This window comes from Cadophora gregata (genome assembly GCF_030347475.1).
Source record: "Cadophora gregata isolate MNR1 chromosome Unknown scaffold_12, whole genome shotgun sequence".
NCBI classification, from domain to species: Eukaryota; Fungi; Ascomycota; class Leotiomycetes; order Helotiales; family Ploettnerulaceae; genus Cadophora; species Cadophora gregata.
Genome location: NW_026695935.1, coordinates 535,922 through 551,451, shown reverse-complemented (window position 1 = coordinate 551,451; position 15,530 = coordinate 535,922). Strand labels below are relative to the sequence as shown.

The window sequence follows — 15,530 nt, the reverse complement described above, 5'->3', positions numbered from 1 at the left end:
GACCTCTTCTCTTAGGAGTAGTCGTGTCAGAAAAGTGCATCGAGAATTGATATCGTGGCGAGATATGATCTCAGGCCGATTGCGTGAAATGGTGCGAAAAGTAATCATCGTCACACATGGAGATCGGGAGTGTGATAATAAAACTTCTTTATTCCACATTGCTCTGATAAAGGCAATTCTGCAGGATTTTCGCCTGGAAATAGCCAAGATGATCTCGCATCCCTCGTGTAAGATCACTTGAGGGATTTGGGTGCTGCCCCAAACCTTGACTAATATTCCTGACATGCCAAAAGCCCAAACTTCACCCAATCGAGGGGTCTCTTGGCGATTCATCCAGCGAAATTATCATAAGTCTCCAATGTTGCGGCAACAATGCCTCCAGAAACCATTCTCTGGTAACCATCAAGACAAATACTACTCACTTGGTGAGAGTCCCTATGATATGGGGAATGACATGACAAAAGGGCTCATCAGAAGGCTGCTTCAGATCAACTTTCTGCCAACTCCCAGCCTCTTTCAACCACTTCCCCGAGTCGCGTGTTATAGAGCACCCGCCGAGAAAATGTGGCCAAACGAGGTCGATTGTTGCTGCGAAGGGTGTTAGTCATCCATTCCTCTAGAAAATTATTCTTGTAGTCTCAGGCCCGTGGAAAGAACCCGATGAGAGCGAAGACGAACCTTGCCACCATTTCACAAACCAACCTTGCCATTGGAATACAACCACATGCTCGTATAGAATCCAAGACCCACCCTCTTTTAAATACCCATATAATTCGCCAATCATTTTCTTCGGCTCACTGACACTGCAAAGGCACTATTTCGCATTAGCACCATGCAATCGCCAAGCCCACTCGTCACTTCGCCTCAATTATTGACTTTTGTCCCCGCATTGTCAATATCAGAACCAAAGAACAGTACCCATGAAAGGAAAAATGAAGGTTCACGAACCTGAATCGTAACGATAGTATCCACCTCCCCTCTCTTCACCCATTCTTCACCCAAGTCCTCCACTCCAATTGGCACAATCACATACACATCCCCCAACTCCGCTTCCTTGACCCTCTCTCTCAGCTTAGCATGTTGGTCCACATTGGGTTCGACACCATAGATCTTCGTCACCTTCTCCTTGTCAAAGCAGCCCACCCACTCTCCGTAGCCAGCACCAACTGTGGGTGTTAGCAAGACATACAATTCCGTGTACTGGTTCATTTGCTCAAATCTAGAGAGGAGTATTATAATTTATGTCGACGGGGAAAGACAAAAATAAACAAGAGAACCCACTGTCCAATACCACACCCCTCGCTTCAGCAATCAGTGGCCCTGCTCTAGGAAGAGCATTCTCACGAGTCTGCGGTCCAACCTCTCCCCAAAAACGTGCAAACCATGCATCTTTAAATTTAGCTGGGGAAGCAAAAGTAGAAAATTGCTGTGTGCGGATGAGTGAGATGATCGTGAGTGGGAGGTAGGAGGCCGAGTAAGCCATGAAGAGGAGAGGGTCGATGAGGTGCCAGAGGATGTCGATAAGGGTCAGGGCGGGGTTGGGCTCGGGAGAAGGAGCCATTGTTGATAAGTGGAGTGGATTTGAGGTGGTGTGTTGTGAAGGTGGGATGGGATGTTGGGAAGTGAAGCGAGTTGGGGGATGTGCGGGAAAGCCATATTTATAGTAAGAAGACGTGCTAGCGCGGCGGGAGGTTCATCCGAGCTAAAGGTCATCTATTTTCCAGTAGGAACTCTGTTTCCCCGTTTTTCGCGCTCATATATTTATTACATCCATCTCTATGTCCGATTTGAGACGTGGACTGACTAATGGGTAGACCAGAACTTGTGTAATTGTTTCGGAGATGTGAGGTTGGAAAAAGTTGCTGCAGTTCACGTTTGCTGTTGGCAGAATTAAGGTTGGGCTCGGCCAGATGAGAAAGCTTCATATAAACAGACGAGGCATCGCCGAGAACCATTATGCGCTCTCCTGCTCTTTACACAAGATATGAGCCGTCTCACAAGCCACTTGACTCATTGGATCAATGCTGGTGTAAGAATAGATGGTGGACATCCCGCCACACTTTGTACACGGAGATATTCCATCCCGTTTACTATATACACCTAGATCAACACATGTCACATCCTACTCTTCGGCATCTTCTTGTCCTCCAACGCATCAAGATCCTTCTTTTTGTGGAAATGCGGTGCCGCCTCATGAAGCCACTCCGGCTTGATCGGCATACAGTTCCGCATATACTCCTTTGTGGTCTGCACCAACTCGTAATACAGCACCATCTTGATAGGCGGATTCGAGTCCATCAGCACAGATGACGGATGGATGTGCACTGTTGTATTGTTCTTGACGGTTCGGTAGCTGTCGCCACCGCGTTGGATGCGTGCTGCATTGGGAAAGAAACCCGCCGTGATAGCTTTCTGGATCGGGACTAGCTCGGCGGCTCCAACGCTGGACATGGTAACCTCAACTCGCTCGCAAAGCTTAGCGATTTGATCTCTGATGTCACGAGCTCTGGTAAGCGATCTTTGCTGCAGGAAGTTCTCCTTGGCCCAGATGGGGCTGAAATCGTTATCAACCCATTGGTTCCAAATGTTCAAAAGAGTGAGGTGGTCGCCTCCTTCCTTGACTGTGAAGCGTGCTCGGGCACTATCGGCGTGTAATTTCTTGTCCTTGGGACGGAAGAACAGTGCAGCTGCTTCGCTTAACATAGAGACAATAGATAGCACTTCCTCGACGCAACCAAGCTTGTCTGCTGCGAGAACAGATTTTGCAAGCATGATATCCATGGGGAATTCGGCCATCTTGCGACCAAGTGAAGTCAGCTCTCCATTGTGGTTGAGCGCTTGCAGAGCGAAAAGCTGATTCAGTGCTCCGATCAAGGTTTCCGTTGGTGGAGGATCCATAAATTCGAACTCCAGTAGATCATTGATACCGAGGGACTTCAGAAGCAACACGATTCCATTGAGATTAGTTCTCTGGATTTCGGGTGTAGTACTTTCTTCCATCTCATTCATGAAAGCCCATTTTGTGTACAGTCGGAAACATTTTCCAGGACCGACACGTCCAGCACGACCACTTCTCTGGTTCGCTGATGCACGGGAACATGGTACAGCCACCAATTGAGACATCCCAGTTGCGGGATTGTAGTTGTTCTCCTTGACGAACCCTGGATCGATAACATAAACAATGCCGTCAATAGTAAGACTGGTCTCGGCAATATTGGTAGCTAGAACGACTTTGCGAGCGCCATTCGGTGTAGGCTCGAAGATCTTGCTCTGTAACTCCGATGGTAAGTTTGCATAGATAGGACACACAATCAATTCCGCAGCTCGGTTCCCTAGCTTCCTCGATATTTCTGTGATATTTTGCTCCGCCGCCTCAATTTCATCTTGACCTGTTAAGAAAACCAAGATATCACCCTTGCCCTGCGAGGTATGGATTTGAAAGACTGTGGTAATAGCTGCGGCCAAGTAATTGGCTTCGGGCTGCGGAGTGTAGTGAATATCAACGGGGTATCGTCGACCTGGGATGTTGAAAATTGGTGCATCGTCGAAGAACTCGCTGAACCTTGTCGCATTCATCGTTGCGGACGAGATAAGAATCTTCATCTCTGGTCTGGCTCTTGAGAGATCTTTGATGAGAGTGAGAAGGATGTCTGTGTGGACAGTTCTCTCGTGGGCTTCGTCAATCATCAGAGCCGAGTATGCGCCTAGATCTGGCTCTGTCATGAACTCTCGCAATAACATACCATCCGTCATGTACTTCAAGATGGTCTTGTCGCTCGTGGAATCCTCGAATCGGATCGAGTATCCAACTTCATTTCCTACCTTCACCCCCATTTCGTCTGCAACACGTGCTGCAACACTCATAGCGGCCACTCGTCGGGGCTGGGTGCACCCTACTTTGAGGCCATCTTTTGTGTATCCAGCTTCGTGTAAGTATTGCGGCAGTTGGGTAGTCTTTCCACTTCCTGTCTCTCCAACAATAACCAAAATCTGATGCTCCTCTAACGCGGCTAGAAATTGCTCTCGGTATGCGTAAATGGGCAAGCTTTTCCGGGTCTCTTCCATTGATAATGCCTTCGTCTCCGCAGCCTTCAACTGTTCGGAGAGAAACCTCTCTTCCTTGCTCAGTCCTTTGCCCTCCCCTGGAAGTGCCGCATCTTGGATCCACTTAATACCCTGTTCAGCATCCAGAACATAGTCGTACTCGTTATCGTCATTACGTTCCCGACTTTGTATCTGAGCCTTGGCTTTCGAAGCTTGCTCTCTTTCCCATTCATCATGCTCAGTAACCATTTTCTCCTGGCCATATTCGTCCCTCTCCACATACCGCTTGTACATAGCCTCTTCTTTCTTCTTCCTGTCAATTTTCCCCTTCTCCGTAATATAATCATCTGGCATCGCATATCCATCGAGATGATCATCGATCCGAAGTCGCTCCTCTGCAATCCGTAAGACCTCTCTGTTCTTCGCGAATTCTGCCTTCTCCCTCTCCGTCAACCTCGCGCCACTTCTCAATTCCTCCGTCTCCTCTGCAACTTGTTTCCGCAAAAGCGCTAGTCGTTCTGTCTCGCGCTTCTTCAGGTAGTCCTGCCGTGACCTCTCTCGCAGATCCGGCATAGCTGCGCTTCTGGCAGCAGCATCTTCCGCCAAAGCTCTCCTCTGAGCCAGAATAGTGCCTTCTTTCGTAGATGACCGATCCTCAACAATCTTCTTCGTCTTATCCGCGTCTTTGGCATGTAATCGCTGCACAAACGCATCCTTCTCTGCCTGATCTCTTCGCCTTTCTCTCTCATCTTCGTCCAGCCCATCATCTTCATTCTCGTCGTGTGAAGTCTTCACCCGCTTAGAAGCCGATTCCTGGAATTCTGGTTCGGGCTCAGAGATATATTCCTCATCTCCCCATCGGTCCTCGAACTCGGCCTCGTTCACATCTCGTTTGCGAATGGTCTTTGAACGGTGGTTGTCCTCACGCCGAGGGGATCGTTGTCTCTCTCGACGGGGAGATCGCTCTCTTTCTCGGCTTCGATCTCGGTTCTTTTCTCTTCGAGAGGATTTTTCGCCATGCCGTCGCTTTTCCTTCTTTCTCTCTACAACTTTTGTAGGTCCCAGATCATCATCTTCCATAGGAAGAAGAGCGTATTTTTTGCCGCTCATATTTGGTGATTGGGAAGGATGAGATGGCTATCAAATCCTGATAGAACGATTAGCCGAGCTCCGTATGTCGATGAGGTGGTGAATAACAGACCTGGGAGGAAAGAGAAAAGAAGGAATGGCGTGAAGAAAATAATCAAATCCACGAGGTTGCTGTTCTGCCTTCTCGAAAGGCTAAGCTTTGGCTGCTGCCATGGATCAAAGTTACTCCGTGCCCGCAGCACCAAACCCCTGCCCTCCCGTCAATCCATCCCCTGGAGAGACCAGCGTGTCAGTATCCAACTGCCCGCCAAATAAATCTGGCCCATTCCGCTCCGGTGCAGCACCTTTTGTCAGAACCCATTGTTGAGACACCTCCACATTCACTTCACATAATCCCAGGTCTAGGAGTTTGTCTGTTCTTTCTGATGCTTGAACCTGTTTCTTCAATTGCAATTTGTTGAAGCTCTAGGCTTTTTTAGGAGCAGGCGCAAGGAGGCGCAAAGATGTGGTTCCCTTCAACCTCCCTCTTGCTGCTATGCATATTCTGCATAATACAAGTAGCTGTCTGCACGGAGGACTTTTACAAGGTAAGAAAAATATACCGTCGATTGTAACTTGAAATTCCAATAGTGCAATGCTAACTACTTGCAGCTTCTTGGGATTGATAAGCACGCCTCTGACAAAGATATCAAGCGTGCATACCGAGTGCTGAGCAAGAAATACCACCCCGATAAGAATCCGTACAACTTCCTTTACATCAGGCTACTCAGGCTATACCATTGCAACCCTCACTAACACCACGAACAGTGGAAATGAGAGCGCGAAGCAGAAATTCGTCGAAGTCGCGGAAGCCTACGAAGCTCTCTCCGACCCCGAATCCCGCAAAGTCTACGATCAATATGGACATGAAGGCCTGAAACAACGGCAGCAGGGCCAAGGAGGCGGCCACCATGATCCATTCGACATGTTCTCGAGGTTCTTCGGTGGAGGTGGACACTTTGGACACCAGCAAGGGCAGAGACGAGGCCCAGACATGGAAGTCAGAGTCGGAGTTCCTTTGAAAGATTTCTATAATGGCCATACAACCGAGTTCCAATTAGAGAAGCAGCAGATCTGCGACGAGTGCGATGGGACCGGAAGTGAAGATGGACAGGTCGATACTTGCAATGTGTGCCATGGTCATGGTGTGCAGATCAAGAAGCACATGCTTGCGCCAGGAATCTTCCAACAGGTGCAAGTTTCTTGCGATGCTTGTGGAGGACAGGGCAAGACGATCAAGCATAAATGTCCAGTTTGCAGTGGCCACAGGGTTGTACGGAAGGTTGTCACACATCCATTGGTAGTTGACAAGGGAGCCCCAAAGGGACACCGGATCAACTATGAGAACGAGGCAGATGAGAGCCCGGATTATGTGGCGGGCGACTTGCGCGTGACGCTCGTTGAGAAGGAGGCGAACTTGGACGAGGATAACGAGTTGCGAGTCGACGGAACATTCTTTAGACGCAAGGGCGATGATTTATACTGGAGAGAAGTCCTTTCGCTCAGAGAGGCATGGATGGGACACTGGACGCGCAACCTGACCCATCTCGACGGACATGTCGTAGCGCTCTCCCGCAAACGTGGGGAGCCCATCCAACCCGGACAAATCGAGCGTGTAAAGGGCGAAGGAATGCCAAAATGGCACGAGGACGGCGACAGCGTGTACCACACAACAGAATTCGGCGACCTGATTGTCGAATATCAAGTCATATTACCAGATCAGATGGAAAAGGGCATGGAGAAGGATTTCTGGGCATTGTGGGAGAAGTGGAGGAAGAAGAATGGCGTAGATCTGCAGGCTGATAGTGAGAGGCCGCATGGACCCGTTTCCCAGAATGGGAAGGATGAATTGTGATATATGTACCATTAGAGTAGATGGTGACTTCTCTACCAATTTAGAGCGTTTCTTGGCTTACATCTTGCTTCTTGATGTTATGTGAGCAGGGCGCGAAGCCAAACCAGGAGTAGATGTTCTACGGGTTATGAGATGACCCACATTGGCGAGCAGACCCCAGCAAAATGGAAATTCAACGATCATTGAAAGACAACATGCTTCTGCATTAATCCACGTTGGTTGTGTTGGGTAACCACAGGACTATGGAGGCCGGACCATGTTCTGAATGAATAAGAAAATATTGAGTTTCCGTTCCACCCGTTTAACATTCGCAAGGAGAAAATTTTATTACTTTTGCTTCAGATAAGCGATGTTTTGATGTCGAAGCGAGATAGAAAGAAGCTTCGTCATTATTATCATTGGTGTTAACTAGACTCCTAGCTTTGCTCATCATACATAAATGGTATTAAATCTGGTGAGTAGAACAAAATAGAGGACTCCGTCATGACAATCGTAAAAGGGAAGCGCTTATTCAAACTCGTCGGGTATCTCATCTCAAACTCCCTCCTCTCCCAGCCATCACCCATACCAACGTTTCAACTCCACCTCACAACTTTAAGTCCGTCCAAACTCCTCCAAACATCTTCGATTCCAGTATCCTGGAGCCGTAAATAGATGCCAGGCATCTAATAGCGACGATACCACTTGCGTCTCCCGTGGTGGGCAGCATCCACATGCGCCGTCTTCGTCCGTTTCCGGCTAACCCACCATCCCAGAATCGCACTGGCCAAGAAGAAGATAGATGCCAAGAACAAGAAAGCAATGGTAGCCTTAAACTTATCACAAGCGCCTCCATTTGTGATCCCACGCCAATTCCACACGCTACCGCACTGTTTATCATAGTGGGCCAGCAAGCCAAACGCAACCATAAAGCCGATGAACAGGAGAAGATCGACTGGCCAGTGAAGGAAGGATGTGGCGAAGGGGAGGAGGAAGAGTAGGCTGAAGAGAATGCCGAGGGCTGCGATGACTTCCACGTAGATGAAGCGCTTGCGGGATCCGGCGGAGGAGTGGCGGGTGTTGTGGAGGTATTCACCGTTGAGGCCGGCGACGACGGCTGAGAATGCCAGCTGTTGGGTGAGAAGTTAGTTGGTGTTTGGATTGAGAGGGTAAATTGGGGGAATGCTTACCTCGCCAATGCGAAGGCAGAGGGAGAGGACGTTTGACAAGACCATTGTTGCGGGTTAGGCGAGTTGTTGTTTGGGATGCTTTGGTATGGGAGAGTGTTTGTATGGCTTGGATCACTGAGAGGGCGAATCAGAGGGCAAAGGTTGGTACTTGTAGAAAGGTACATGTCATGGAACCAAGTGGTCTACAACAAGGCCAGCAGCCGAACAAACTATGATGCAACATTTCTCTCTTTGCGTGACGCAGCCTAAGCAACAAGATCATTTCCACACACAAGACATTGCCCAGCTCCAATCCAAGGCTTTGAGATTGGCTCACCGTTTTGTCCTGCGATTCAGCCCTGCCTTGCCTGACTCAAAGCCACGAGGCCGCTTTCACCACCCCAGGCTCACAACACCCGTCTACCCAAGCAAATGGAATCCGGGGAAGATTACAGTACCACACCACCAGGCGCCCCGGGCGCCAACCCAGTGAAGTCATACACAGGCCCCCAGACTGGTCGACAAGAGCCTCCTTCCTTGATTCTGTGGCGCGCGCTCTTTCTTTAACTGTGGCGTCGCCATATCTGAAACATAAATCCTTGTCCACAACGTCCTATTAAAAAACAACAAAGGCGCTACCTTCGTCATCGGAACCTTGCTTGGGAGGACATGGACAGCACAACAAAGCGAAGCAAATGCAAGCAAGCAAGCGGACAGTGAAATGCGGTGTGATGTGACGGGTTAGGTTGCGAAAAGCAAGCTGATGTGGAATATTATTGGATGTCGTGAGTTACCGTTGGACAATTAAAATCGTGAGGAGGGAGCACCTGATCTCTGCCCATCCACTTGCATGTCAGGGCATGACTTGGCGAGAAAGGCTGAAAAGCTACAAGGACTGCGAATCGACGATAATTCTCAGAACTGGTGATCCATACTTCAGAAAAGACAGCTCACCGTGTTGCGTGAAATAAGATTTGCGGGAGGAAATGCAAGGGCTTGGTTGGACGTTGGATTCATGTTTGGGTGGAATTCTTGGAATGTTGTTGGAAGAAGGATTCGCCTGCCAAGGTTAGCGGCGGCTTAACCGCTGTCGTGGCTGACGACGTGTGGCTGATCGCCCAGATTTGAGGTGGAGAGGGAGGGTCTGGACTAAATCCCCCCTCTTTTCAAATACTTTGATTCGGAGATCTTGTCCGCGTCAAGCTGTTTGTTGATTAAACTCTGTTGCGCATGACTTGGCTTCGTTGGGATTCTGACGTCGAAACGGATAGCCGGCTTGAACTATGGCAGGGATTCCGAACCAAGATTTTGTGAACACCAGGCTGGCAGCAAGGAGATCGTGATATTTCCTAATAACCATCGCTGGCGCAGCTGCCAAATATTTTCAAAAACCTCGTTCTGCCTGAATTGTCAAGTCAGACGATTTTTGGGATCCTTCGTTTCGTCCCTGAAGTCCAACTTTCATGTCCCAAACGGCCTTCATGACACTGGAATGAATAATATGTTGAGCACCACAGTTGGCGAATATGTCTATACAGTGCATTCTGGGAATATCTTCTTGTGTTCCTTCGACCAACTTCTCTTTAAGCTTCCCTGTATCTGCATACTTAGCTTGCCGGCACCTGAATCGTCGTACGGCACCTGAATCGTAGTGGCATTCTGCACAATGTGCCGTGATTGGTTTAGAGGCTTCACCACAGCTGCACTACTCTCTTCGTCTTTCACGCGTGCAAGTCGAGGATGACCGGCTCGCCACCTACGATCGCGTTTCCCTCTATCCAAATGTCCACACTCCAGTTACTGAGCTGCAGTGTGACTTTTTCGCAGTACCTATCGCGAGAGACCGGAACAAAGGCGCTTTTGCCACCCTTACACCTTTCCTGCCGAGTTTTGGACCTTCGAAGCAGCCTGCTCAAGAGCCTTTTCGCGGTGATATGGAGGTGCAATATGATACACAATTGTGTGGGCCATCGTCCCGGTAACAGGTCCAACCCACCAAACCCATTGATCTAAAGGCGGACAGTAAGTAACACGGCAAGAACTTGGACGTCGACTACATACGATGAAAGTCTTTCCTAGCAACAGCAAAAGCGAAGCAACGAGCAGGATTCATGTTCGCTCCAGGAAATCCCTCTGCAATTCCAACCGTCGAGAATGCCGTCAAGCCAAGCACGCATCCCACAAGGAGAGGTCCCATCTTTGGACCAAACGTTTGGCCACATCTGGGATCAAGACCTACTCCGAATGCAAGGAATCTGAGCACTATCAGTCTGGACCTCTCTCTCATCTGAAGAACTTACAGCATTATGAATGTTGTCATTGACTCGATAAGGTATGCTTGACCAACTTCAAGCACTGTTGTGTCGAGCAGACACCCGCCTCCCTGATATCTGATCTGAAAGTTAACCCAGAAATGCTGTGGATCTGGAGCGCCTTACGCTGTTGCAAGCTTGCCACCAAAGCTTCCTCTGATTAGAGCACCAGCAGTTGCTGCTCCAGCCGTCTGGGCGATCAGATAGAGGATTCCTCGAGAGAAACCAGTAAGTCCCGCTGTCATTGTTGCAAACGTAATAATTGGATTCACATGCCCTCCAGATGATGGAGCCATGGCATAAATGAACAGACTGATCAAGAAGATGTTTGTAACGCCGACATATGCCGCAGGTTGGCTTGTGTGGAAGTTACCGATCACTGTATCGATCATCCCAGACAAATAACAAAGCGCCGTTTCGCCAATAAATTCAATGAACTGGGAGCAGAGTTAACGTTGTCAGCAGTACCAGTAACGGTGCTGGCTGTCAACACCTAGGAAGTTCACTTACAGCCGACTTCCATATGTTGATGTCATCCCATCCATCGGTCAAGTATTGGAACAGAACTTTCTCCCATCTGGCCGACTTGACGTACTTTCTGCTGTCACGACGAAGGTCGGGTGCAAAAGATCCAGGAAATTGAGTTGCTTGGGATGGGATGAGCCTGCCTTGCGAGTCTGATATGAGATCCTCCATTCTGGGTATGCAAAAATCTGAAGATTGGTGATACATGCAAGGGAGAATTTGTACACGAACAAACAAAGTAAAAGGACTGTAAATCAATTTGAAATGGTTTCTCATGCTTGGAATGCTAATGGTAAGCAAAGATTGCCGTGCTAACAATGCACAACCATGAATAAGCAGAGTCAAACCTGAGCAAGTGAAACTGCTCGGTGGACACCTTCAATGCCCGAAGGAGGACACCCCCATATAATATACACAGAGATGAGGCTCTCCAGTATCTCCTGAATCCCCATAGGCTATCGGATATGGCTTTTGGTGCTCGGTGTTGATTTGTTGCTGTTGAGCTCTGGATTCTTGGCACATCCGAATGCCGAGCTGAAAGTAGCTGACTAAGCATGGCTGAATCACCAATCAGAACGAACCATTTGAAATGCATCAATCATTGCGAACTTCATATCTGAATAACCTCAAACATCACAACAGCCATTGCGCCACCTCACAGCGACAATGGCATCCAAACTCGCCCCCTTCATATTCCGCACTGTCGCCCGACCTGCCCGCATAGCTACACGGACGCAATGCCGCTCTTTCACGGCTAGCTCAAGAGTTGCGAGTGATGCCCTTCACGTTGTACGTCTTCTTGAAGCTCCAATCGAGCTTGCATAGACTAATGGATCTGACTCTAGCACCGAGATACCCCCGTGAACAATGCTAGCATTCCTTTCAAATTCACCGAACAGAACAACAAGCTCGTCGATGAGATCCTAAAGAGATACCCTCCACAATACAAGAAGGCTGCTGTCATGCCCCTTCTCGACCTCGGACAGAGACAGCATGGGTTCTGTAGCTTGAGTGTCATGAACGAGGTTGCACGCTTACTGGAAATGCCACCAATGCGAGTCTACGAAGTCGCTACATTCTATACCATGTACAACCGGGATCCCGTTGGAAAGTGGCACGTACAGGCATGTACAACAGTAAGTAGGGATGAAGAGACTGGTGCCAATTCTGATGGCTGATGCTGAACATGTAGACACCCTGCCAACTTGGAGGCTGCGGCAGTGACGTGATCGTCAAGACGATTTCCGAGCACCTTGGTATTAAGGCTGGACAGACAACCAAGGACGGGCTTTTTACGTTCGTCGAAGTCGAATGCCTCGGCGCCTGCGTTAACGCACCTATGGTCCAAATCAACGACGATTTCTACGAAGATTTGACCCCGGAAAGCACAGTTGCGCTTTTGACTGCTCTACAAGAAAGTGCGAAGTCGGTAGAGACAACTGCATCCAGCCCAGATGTTGAGGCTGGCAAGGGCGCATTGACCGGGGAGGACAAGAATGTTAAGAGCGGAGCGGATGTTGGAAAAGACTCTGGGAGGATATACAATAAGGGTGGTGTCAAGATTCCAGCTCCTGGTCCAATGAGTGGAAGGAAGACTTGCGAGAATCTGGCGGGATTGACAAATCTGACGAGCGAGCCGTGGTCAACAGAGGTCTTCCGCAAGGACTTGTAGACGAGCGTTGATAATCCAAATGTACATATTCCATCTGTATTTGTGCTTATCTTCGGAGCCCCATTCCACTTTCGCACGAGTACCGGATTGGGTACTCGGGGACTAGTCGTCTTGTGGCCCACGTAAGTAAATGGCTTCACGAGAAAGATCTCGGCACCCTTATCTTTACGCATTCCGAATCTTGTTTTATCTTCCTGATCTTAAAGCCGATGCCAATGAAACATTACAAACATATCTTCTACCAAAATCTGGTTGAGGCTCAATTACTGACAGGGGTCTATCAGCTGCCACCTCAACATCTGCGTCCGCACGTGTATTCTCGACATGCAAAAGATGTGAGTGCAATATGGAACTCAACACATCGCTTTCGGGTCTCACTCTGAGTCCCCTTCAAGAGTTTTTACGAGAATCGAGTAAGAAATCCGAGCTCGTCCACAGGAACCCTGACCTCACCGATCCACCGTACTTCAAAGAAGGCGATCCGGTCTTCAACGAACCATTGCTCCCAGCTACTTTATGCGATATTTGCCGGTCTATTTATTTCCTGCCAACATCCGGACTATCCGAGGATGAATATCAAATGGCAAGAAGAGCTTATCCGGAGAAGACTGATTGGGCATTTGACAGGATGGTATTCTATATTCATCAGCCGAGCCTAGAAGCTCTTTCCAAATCGTCCCAAAGTGGTTGCCATTGCTGTACATTGATTTGGAACAACTGCTTTGCAAATCAACAGTTCTCCGCGGTTCAGATGCAAGTCCGGGATCCGATTATCCTTGACGATTCCCTCGGAATGAAAGAAGTTGCGTGGCATGCGGATTGGTTTCCTGGTAACGGGAACTATATGGGTGTCCAATATGCCGGGAAGCCCTATGGATGGGCTCAATTGCGGTTTTTGCAAATCACAAGTCAGTCCTTCCAAGTACTACAGCATGCCAGAGTGTTGACAAGTGGGACCAGATCCTATGACGCGGATCCTTCAAGACAACGCCAATTCTTCTTCCTCAGTGCTGCACAATCTACGTCTTGCAAAGACATGGATGGCAGCATGTTGGAAAAATCATCCACTTTGCCTTCAGTTTAACATTCCGCCTATGCCAACTCGAGTCATCGACGTTGGTCCGCCTGATGGATCTAGAAGCCCCCGCCTTTGCACACCACATGTGCGCGCCAGATACTTGACACTTAGCCATTGCTGGGGACCGTACCAGATAGTCACCACCACGACCAGCAATCATAGCCAGAACTGCCGGGGGATTCCCATGGAAAGCCTACCAAAAACCTTCCAAGATGCGGTCAATGTCACGAGACAGTTCGGAATGCGATACATTTGGATCGATTCCCTATGTATCATACAAGACTCGGCAGAAGACTGGGCAAAAGGTGTGTCACTCCCATATGAATTTAGAATCAAGCTAATACTATTGTCTAACTCCAGAGTCAGCCAAGATGTGTGCAGTTTACAAGAATGCACTTTTTACGATTGCCGCATCTCGTGCATCTAGTGGTAAAGATGGCTTGTTTACATCAGAGACGCCCGTCCTACATACTCCATGCTTACTGCCACAATACGACTTCGTCACCAAAGGAGGGAATCAAATTCATATCCACCTCACCCGAGATCCCGAACCAACAGATGTGGGATTTCTGAAGAACGACCTCAAAGGACCCTTGTATGACCGAGCATGGGTTCTCCAAGAAGAGAAGCTCTCACACGCCACTCTAGCCTTCACAGAAACGGGCATGACGTGGGAGTGCTCGTACAGCATGGTCACATCGCAGGATCCGGCAGGTATAGATGATAATTTACGTCCTGATTACCTGAAATATGCCATAAAGCTAGGGGAGCGTTACTCTCGCATGCCGTCCGTCCTTCGAAAAGAGAAGGAAGACTTCAAAGCGCGCAATCCAACATATGACGAGAAGTTATTAAGGACACAGTTCATATCGAAGCGGGCGAATATCTATCAGGAATGGTGCGAGGCTGTCGAGCTTTATCTCCTCCGCCAAATCACTCATCCCGCCGATAGACTACCTGCTCTAAGTGGTCTGGCCGAAGCCACGAAGGAGGTATTATCAGATCGCTTCTCGCAAGAAAAGTACGTCGCAGGCATCTGGCTATACGATCTCGCGAGACAGCTAGTCTGGTCAACAAGCATGGCACATTTCCACTCCCGGAAGCACGTCCACCTCTACGAAAGGCGAGCACTCGGTAACCCACCTAAGAACCGCAGAACTCGGCCTCCAGAGCTGTACAGAGCGCCAACATGGAGCTGGGCTAGTATGCATGAGACGCCCGTATCATGGGGGATGCATTTCTGGGCAGACTGGGGCGGAGATTGGATTAAGTTGATTCTGGCCAAGACACAATGGACACCCAGCACTTTGAATCCATACGGAAATATTTCAAATGCAGAGCTTTGCGTCGAGGGCATGTTACTCTCCGTATTCGTTATCGGACAAGACGATCCATATTTGTACGACATAACCCCTGAACTTCTCCGAGAGACGCCTCCCGGTGAAGACCCTGCGCCGTTTGTGAAGATCGGGAAACTGGTTCTGGATGAGGAGAAGAGCTTGGTTGGGCTGAGGGATGGGGAGATGGGTGGAGCGATTATAGAGTTGTTGCCCATCATTTCGAGTGAGGATAGAGGTGAAATGCACGGATTTCGATGGAGCATTACGTGTTTGGCAGTTGTCAAGAGTGGTTTGGGGGATGGGAAGTTCAGGAGAATTGGTTTAGGCTTGGTGCGGGACTTGGACTACTTTCATCATGTCGACAGGAGGGAGATCGTACTTGTGTGAGATATTGCTTCTTTCAACACTAGGCTTATATTGGTGGGGTA

General features: G+C 49.0%; 7 protein-coding genes across 9 annotated transcripts; 3 read left to right on the top strand and 4 right to left on the bottom strand.

Moving 5' to 3' along the window:
* Positions 1-137: 137 nt before the first annotated feature.
* Positions 138-1,614, bottom strand: ONS95_003029 (uncharacterized protein). Of its 2 annotated transcripts, none has more exons than XM_058496313.1 (3): positions 1,282-1,614; positions 679-1,166; positions 138-588 (listed from the first exon to the last, which is right to left on the bottom strand). In XM_058496313.1, the coding sequence occupies exons 1-2, from the start codon at positions 1,559-1,561 to the stop codon at positions 865-867; spliced, it is 582 nt and encodes a 193-aa protein (XP_058353564.1). In that variant the 5' UTR covers positions 1,562-1,614; the 3' UTR covers positions 138-588; positions 679-864. The 2 variants fall into 2 exon arrangements, with proteins under 2 accessions (XP_058353564.1, XP_058353565.1); XM_058496314.1 differs by having other exon boundaries at positions 138-875; positions 949-1,166.
* ONS95_003028 (uncharacterized protein) lies at positions 1,615-5,293 on the bottom strand. Its single transcript, XM_058496312.1, has one exon. It carries the CDS (start codon positions 5,152-5,154, stop codon positions 2,116-2,118), a length of 3,039 nt encoding a protein of 1,012 aa, XP_058353563.1. The 5' UTR covers positions 5,155-5,293; the 3' UTR covers positions 1,615-2,115.
* A 134-nt stretch (positions 5,294-5,427) lies between these two features.
* On the top strand, positions 5,428-7,342 carry SCJ1 (DnaJ- protein scj1). Of its 2 annotated transcripts, XM_058496310.1 has the most exons (3): positions 5,428-5,720; positions 5,785-5,873; positions 5,941-7,342. In XM_058496310.1, exons 1-3 carry the CDS (start codon positions 5,637-5,639, stop codon positions 7,025-7,027), a joined length of 1,260 nt encoding a protein of 419 aa, XP_058353561.1. In that variant the 5' UTR covers positions 5,428-5,636; the 3' UTR covers positions 7,028-7,342. The 2 variants fall into 2 exon arrangements, with proteins under 2 accessions (XP_058353561.1, XP_058353562.1); XM_058496311.1 differs by having other exon boundaries at positions 5,785-7,342.
* A 350-nt stretch (positions 7,343-7,692) lies between these two features.
* Positions 7,693-8,241, bottom strand: ONS95_003026 (uncharacterized protein; the record flags this gene model as incomplete). Its single annotated transcript, XM_058496309.1, has 2 exons — positions 7,693-8,136; positions 8,197-8,241. The coding sequence occupies 2 exons, from the start codon at positions 8,239-8,241 to the stop codon at positions 7,693-7,695; spliced, it is 489 nt and encodes a 162-aa protein (XP_058353560.1).
* A 1,803-nt stretch (positions 8,242-10,044) lies between these two features.
* ONS95_003025 (uncharacterized protein) lies at positions 10,045-11,424 on the bottom strand (the record flags this gene model as incomplete). Its single annotated transcript, XM_058496308.1, has 5 exons — positions 10,998-11,424; positions 10,614-10,924; positions 10,476-10,565; positions 10,237-10,430; positions 10,045-10,184 (listed from the first exon to the last, which is right to left on the bottom strand). The coding sequence occupies exons 1-5, from the start codon at positions 11,286-11,288 to the stop codon at positions 10,045-10,047; spliced, it is 1,026 nt and encodes a 341-aa protein (XP_058353559.1). The 5' UTR covers positions 11,289-11,424.
* A 254-nt stretch (positions 11,425-11,678) lies between these two features.
* NUO24 (NADH:ubiquinone oxidoreductase 24) lies at positions 11,679-12,684 on the top strand (the record flags this gene model as incomplete). The annotated part of the gene is made up of 3 exons (XM_058496307.1): positions 11,679-11,801; positions 11,858-12,148; positions 12,205-12,684. The coding sequence occupies 3 exons, from the start codon at positions 11,679-11,681 to the stop codon at positions 12,682-12,684; spliced, it is 894 nt and encodes a 297-aa protein (XP_058353558.1).
* A 965-nt stretch (positions 12,685-13,649) lies between these two features.
* On the top strand, positions 13,650-15,489 carry ONS95_003023 (uncharacterized protein; the record flags this gene model as incomplete). The annotated part of the gene is made up of 2 exons (XM_058496306.1): positions 13,650-14,067; positions 14,123-15,489. The coding sequence occupies 2 exons, from the start codon at positions 13,650-13,652 to the stop codon at positions 15,487-15,489; spliced, it is 1,785 nt and encodes a 594-aa protein (XP_058353557.1).
* Between the last annotated feature and the right edge of the window lie 41 nt (positions 15,490-15,530).

Excerpts from the sequence above, each read along its gene's own strand:
- ONS95_003029 (XM_058496313.1), bottom strand. The coding sequence starts at position 1,561 with ATGGCTCCTTCTCCCGAGCCCAACCCCGCCCTGACCCTTATCGACATC. Across the intron at positions 1,167-1,281 it reads GAGGGGTGTGGTATTGGACA|TTGGTGCTGGCTACGGAGAG; the intron begins GTGGGTTCTCTT and ends TAACACCCACAG.
- ONS95_003028 (XM_058496312.1), bottom strand. The coding sequence starts at position 5,154 with ATGAGCGGCAAAAAATACGCTCTTCTTCCTATGGAAGATGATGATCTG.
- SCJ1 (XM_058496310.1), top strand. The coding sequence starts at position 5,637 with ATGTGGTTCCCTTCAACCTCCCTCTTGCTGCTATGCATATTCTGCATA. Across the intron at positions 5,721-5,784 it reads GCACGGAGGACTTTTACAAG|CTTCTTGGGATTGATAAGCA; the intron begins GTAAGAAAAATA and ends AACTACTTGCAG. Across the intron at positions 5,874-5,940 it reads TACCACCCCGATAAGAATCC|TGGAAATGAGAGCGCGAAGC; the intron begins GTACAACTTCCT and ends CACCACGAACAG.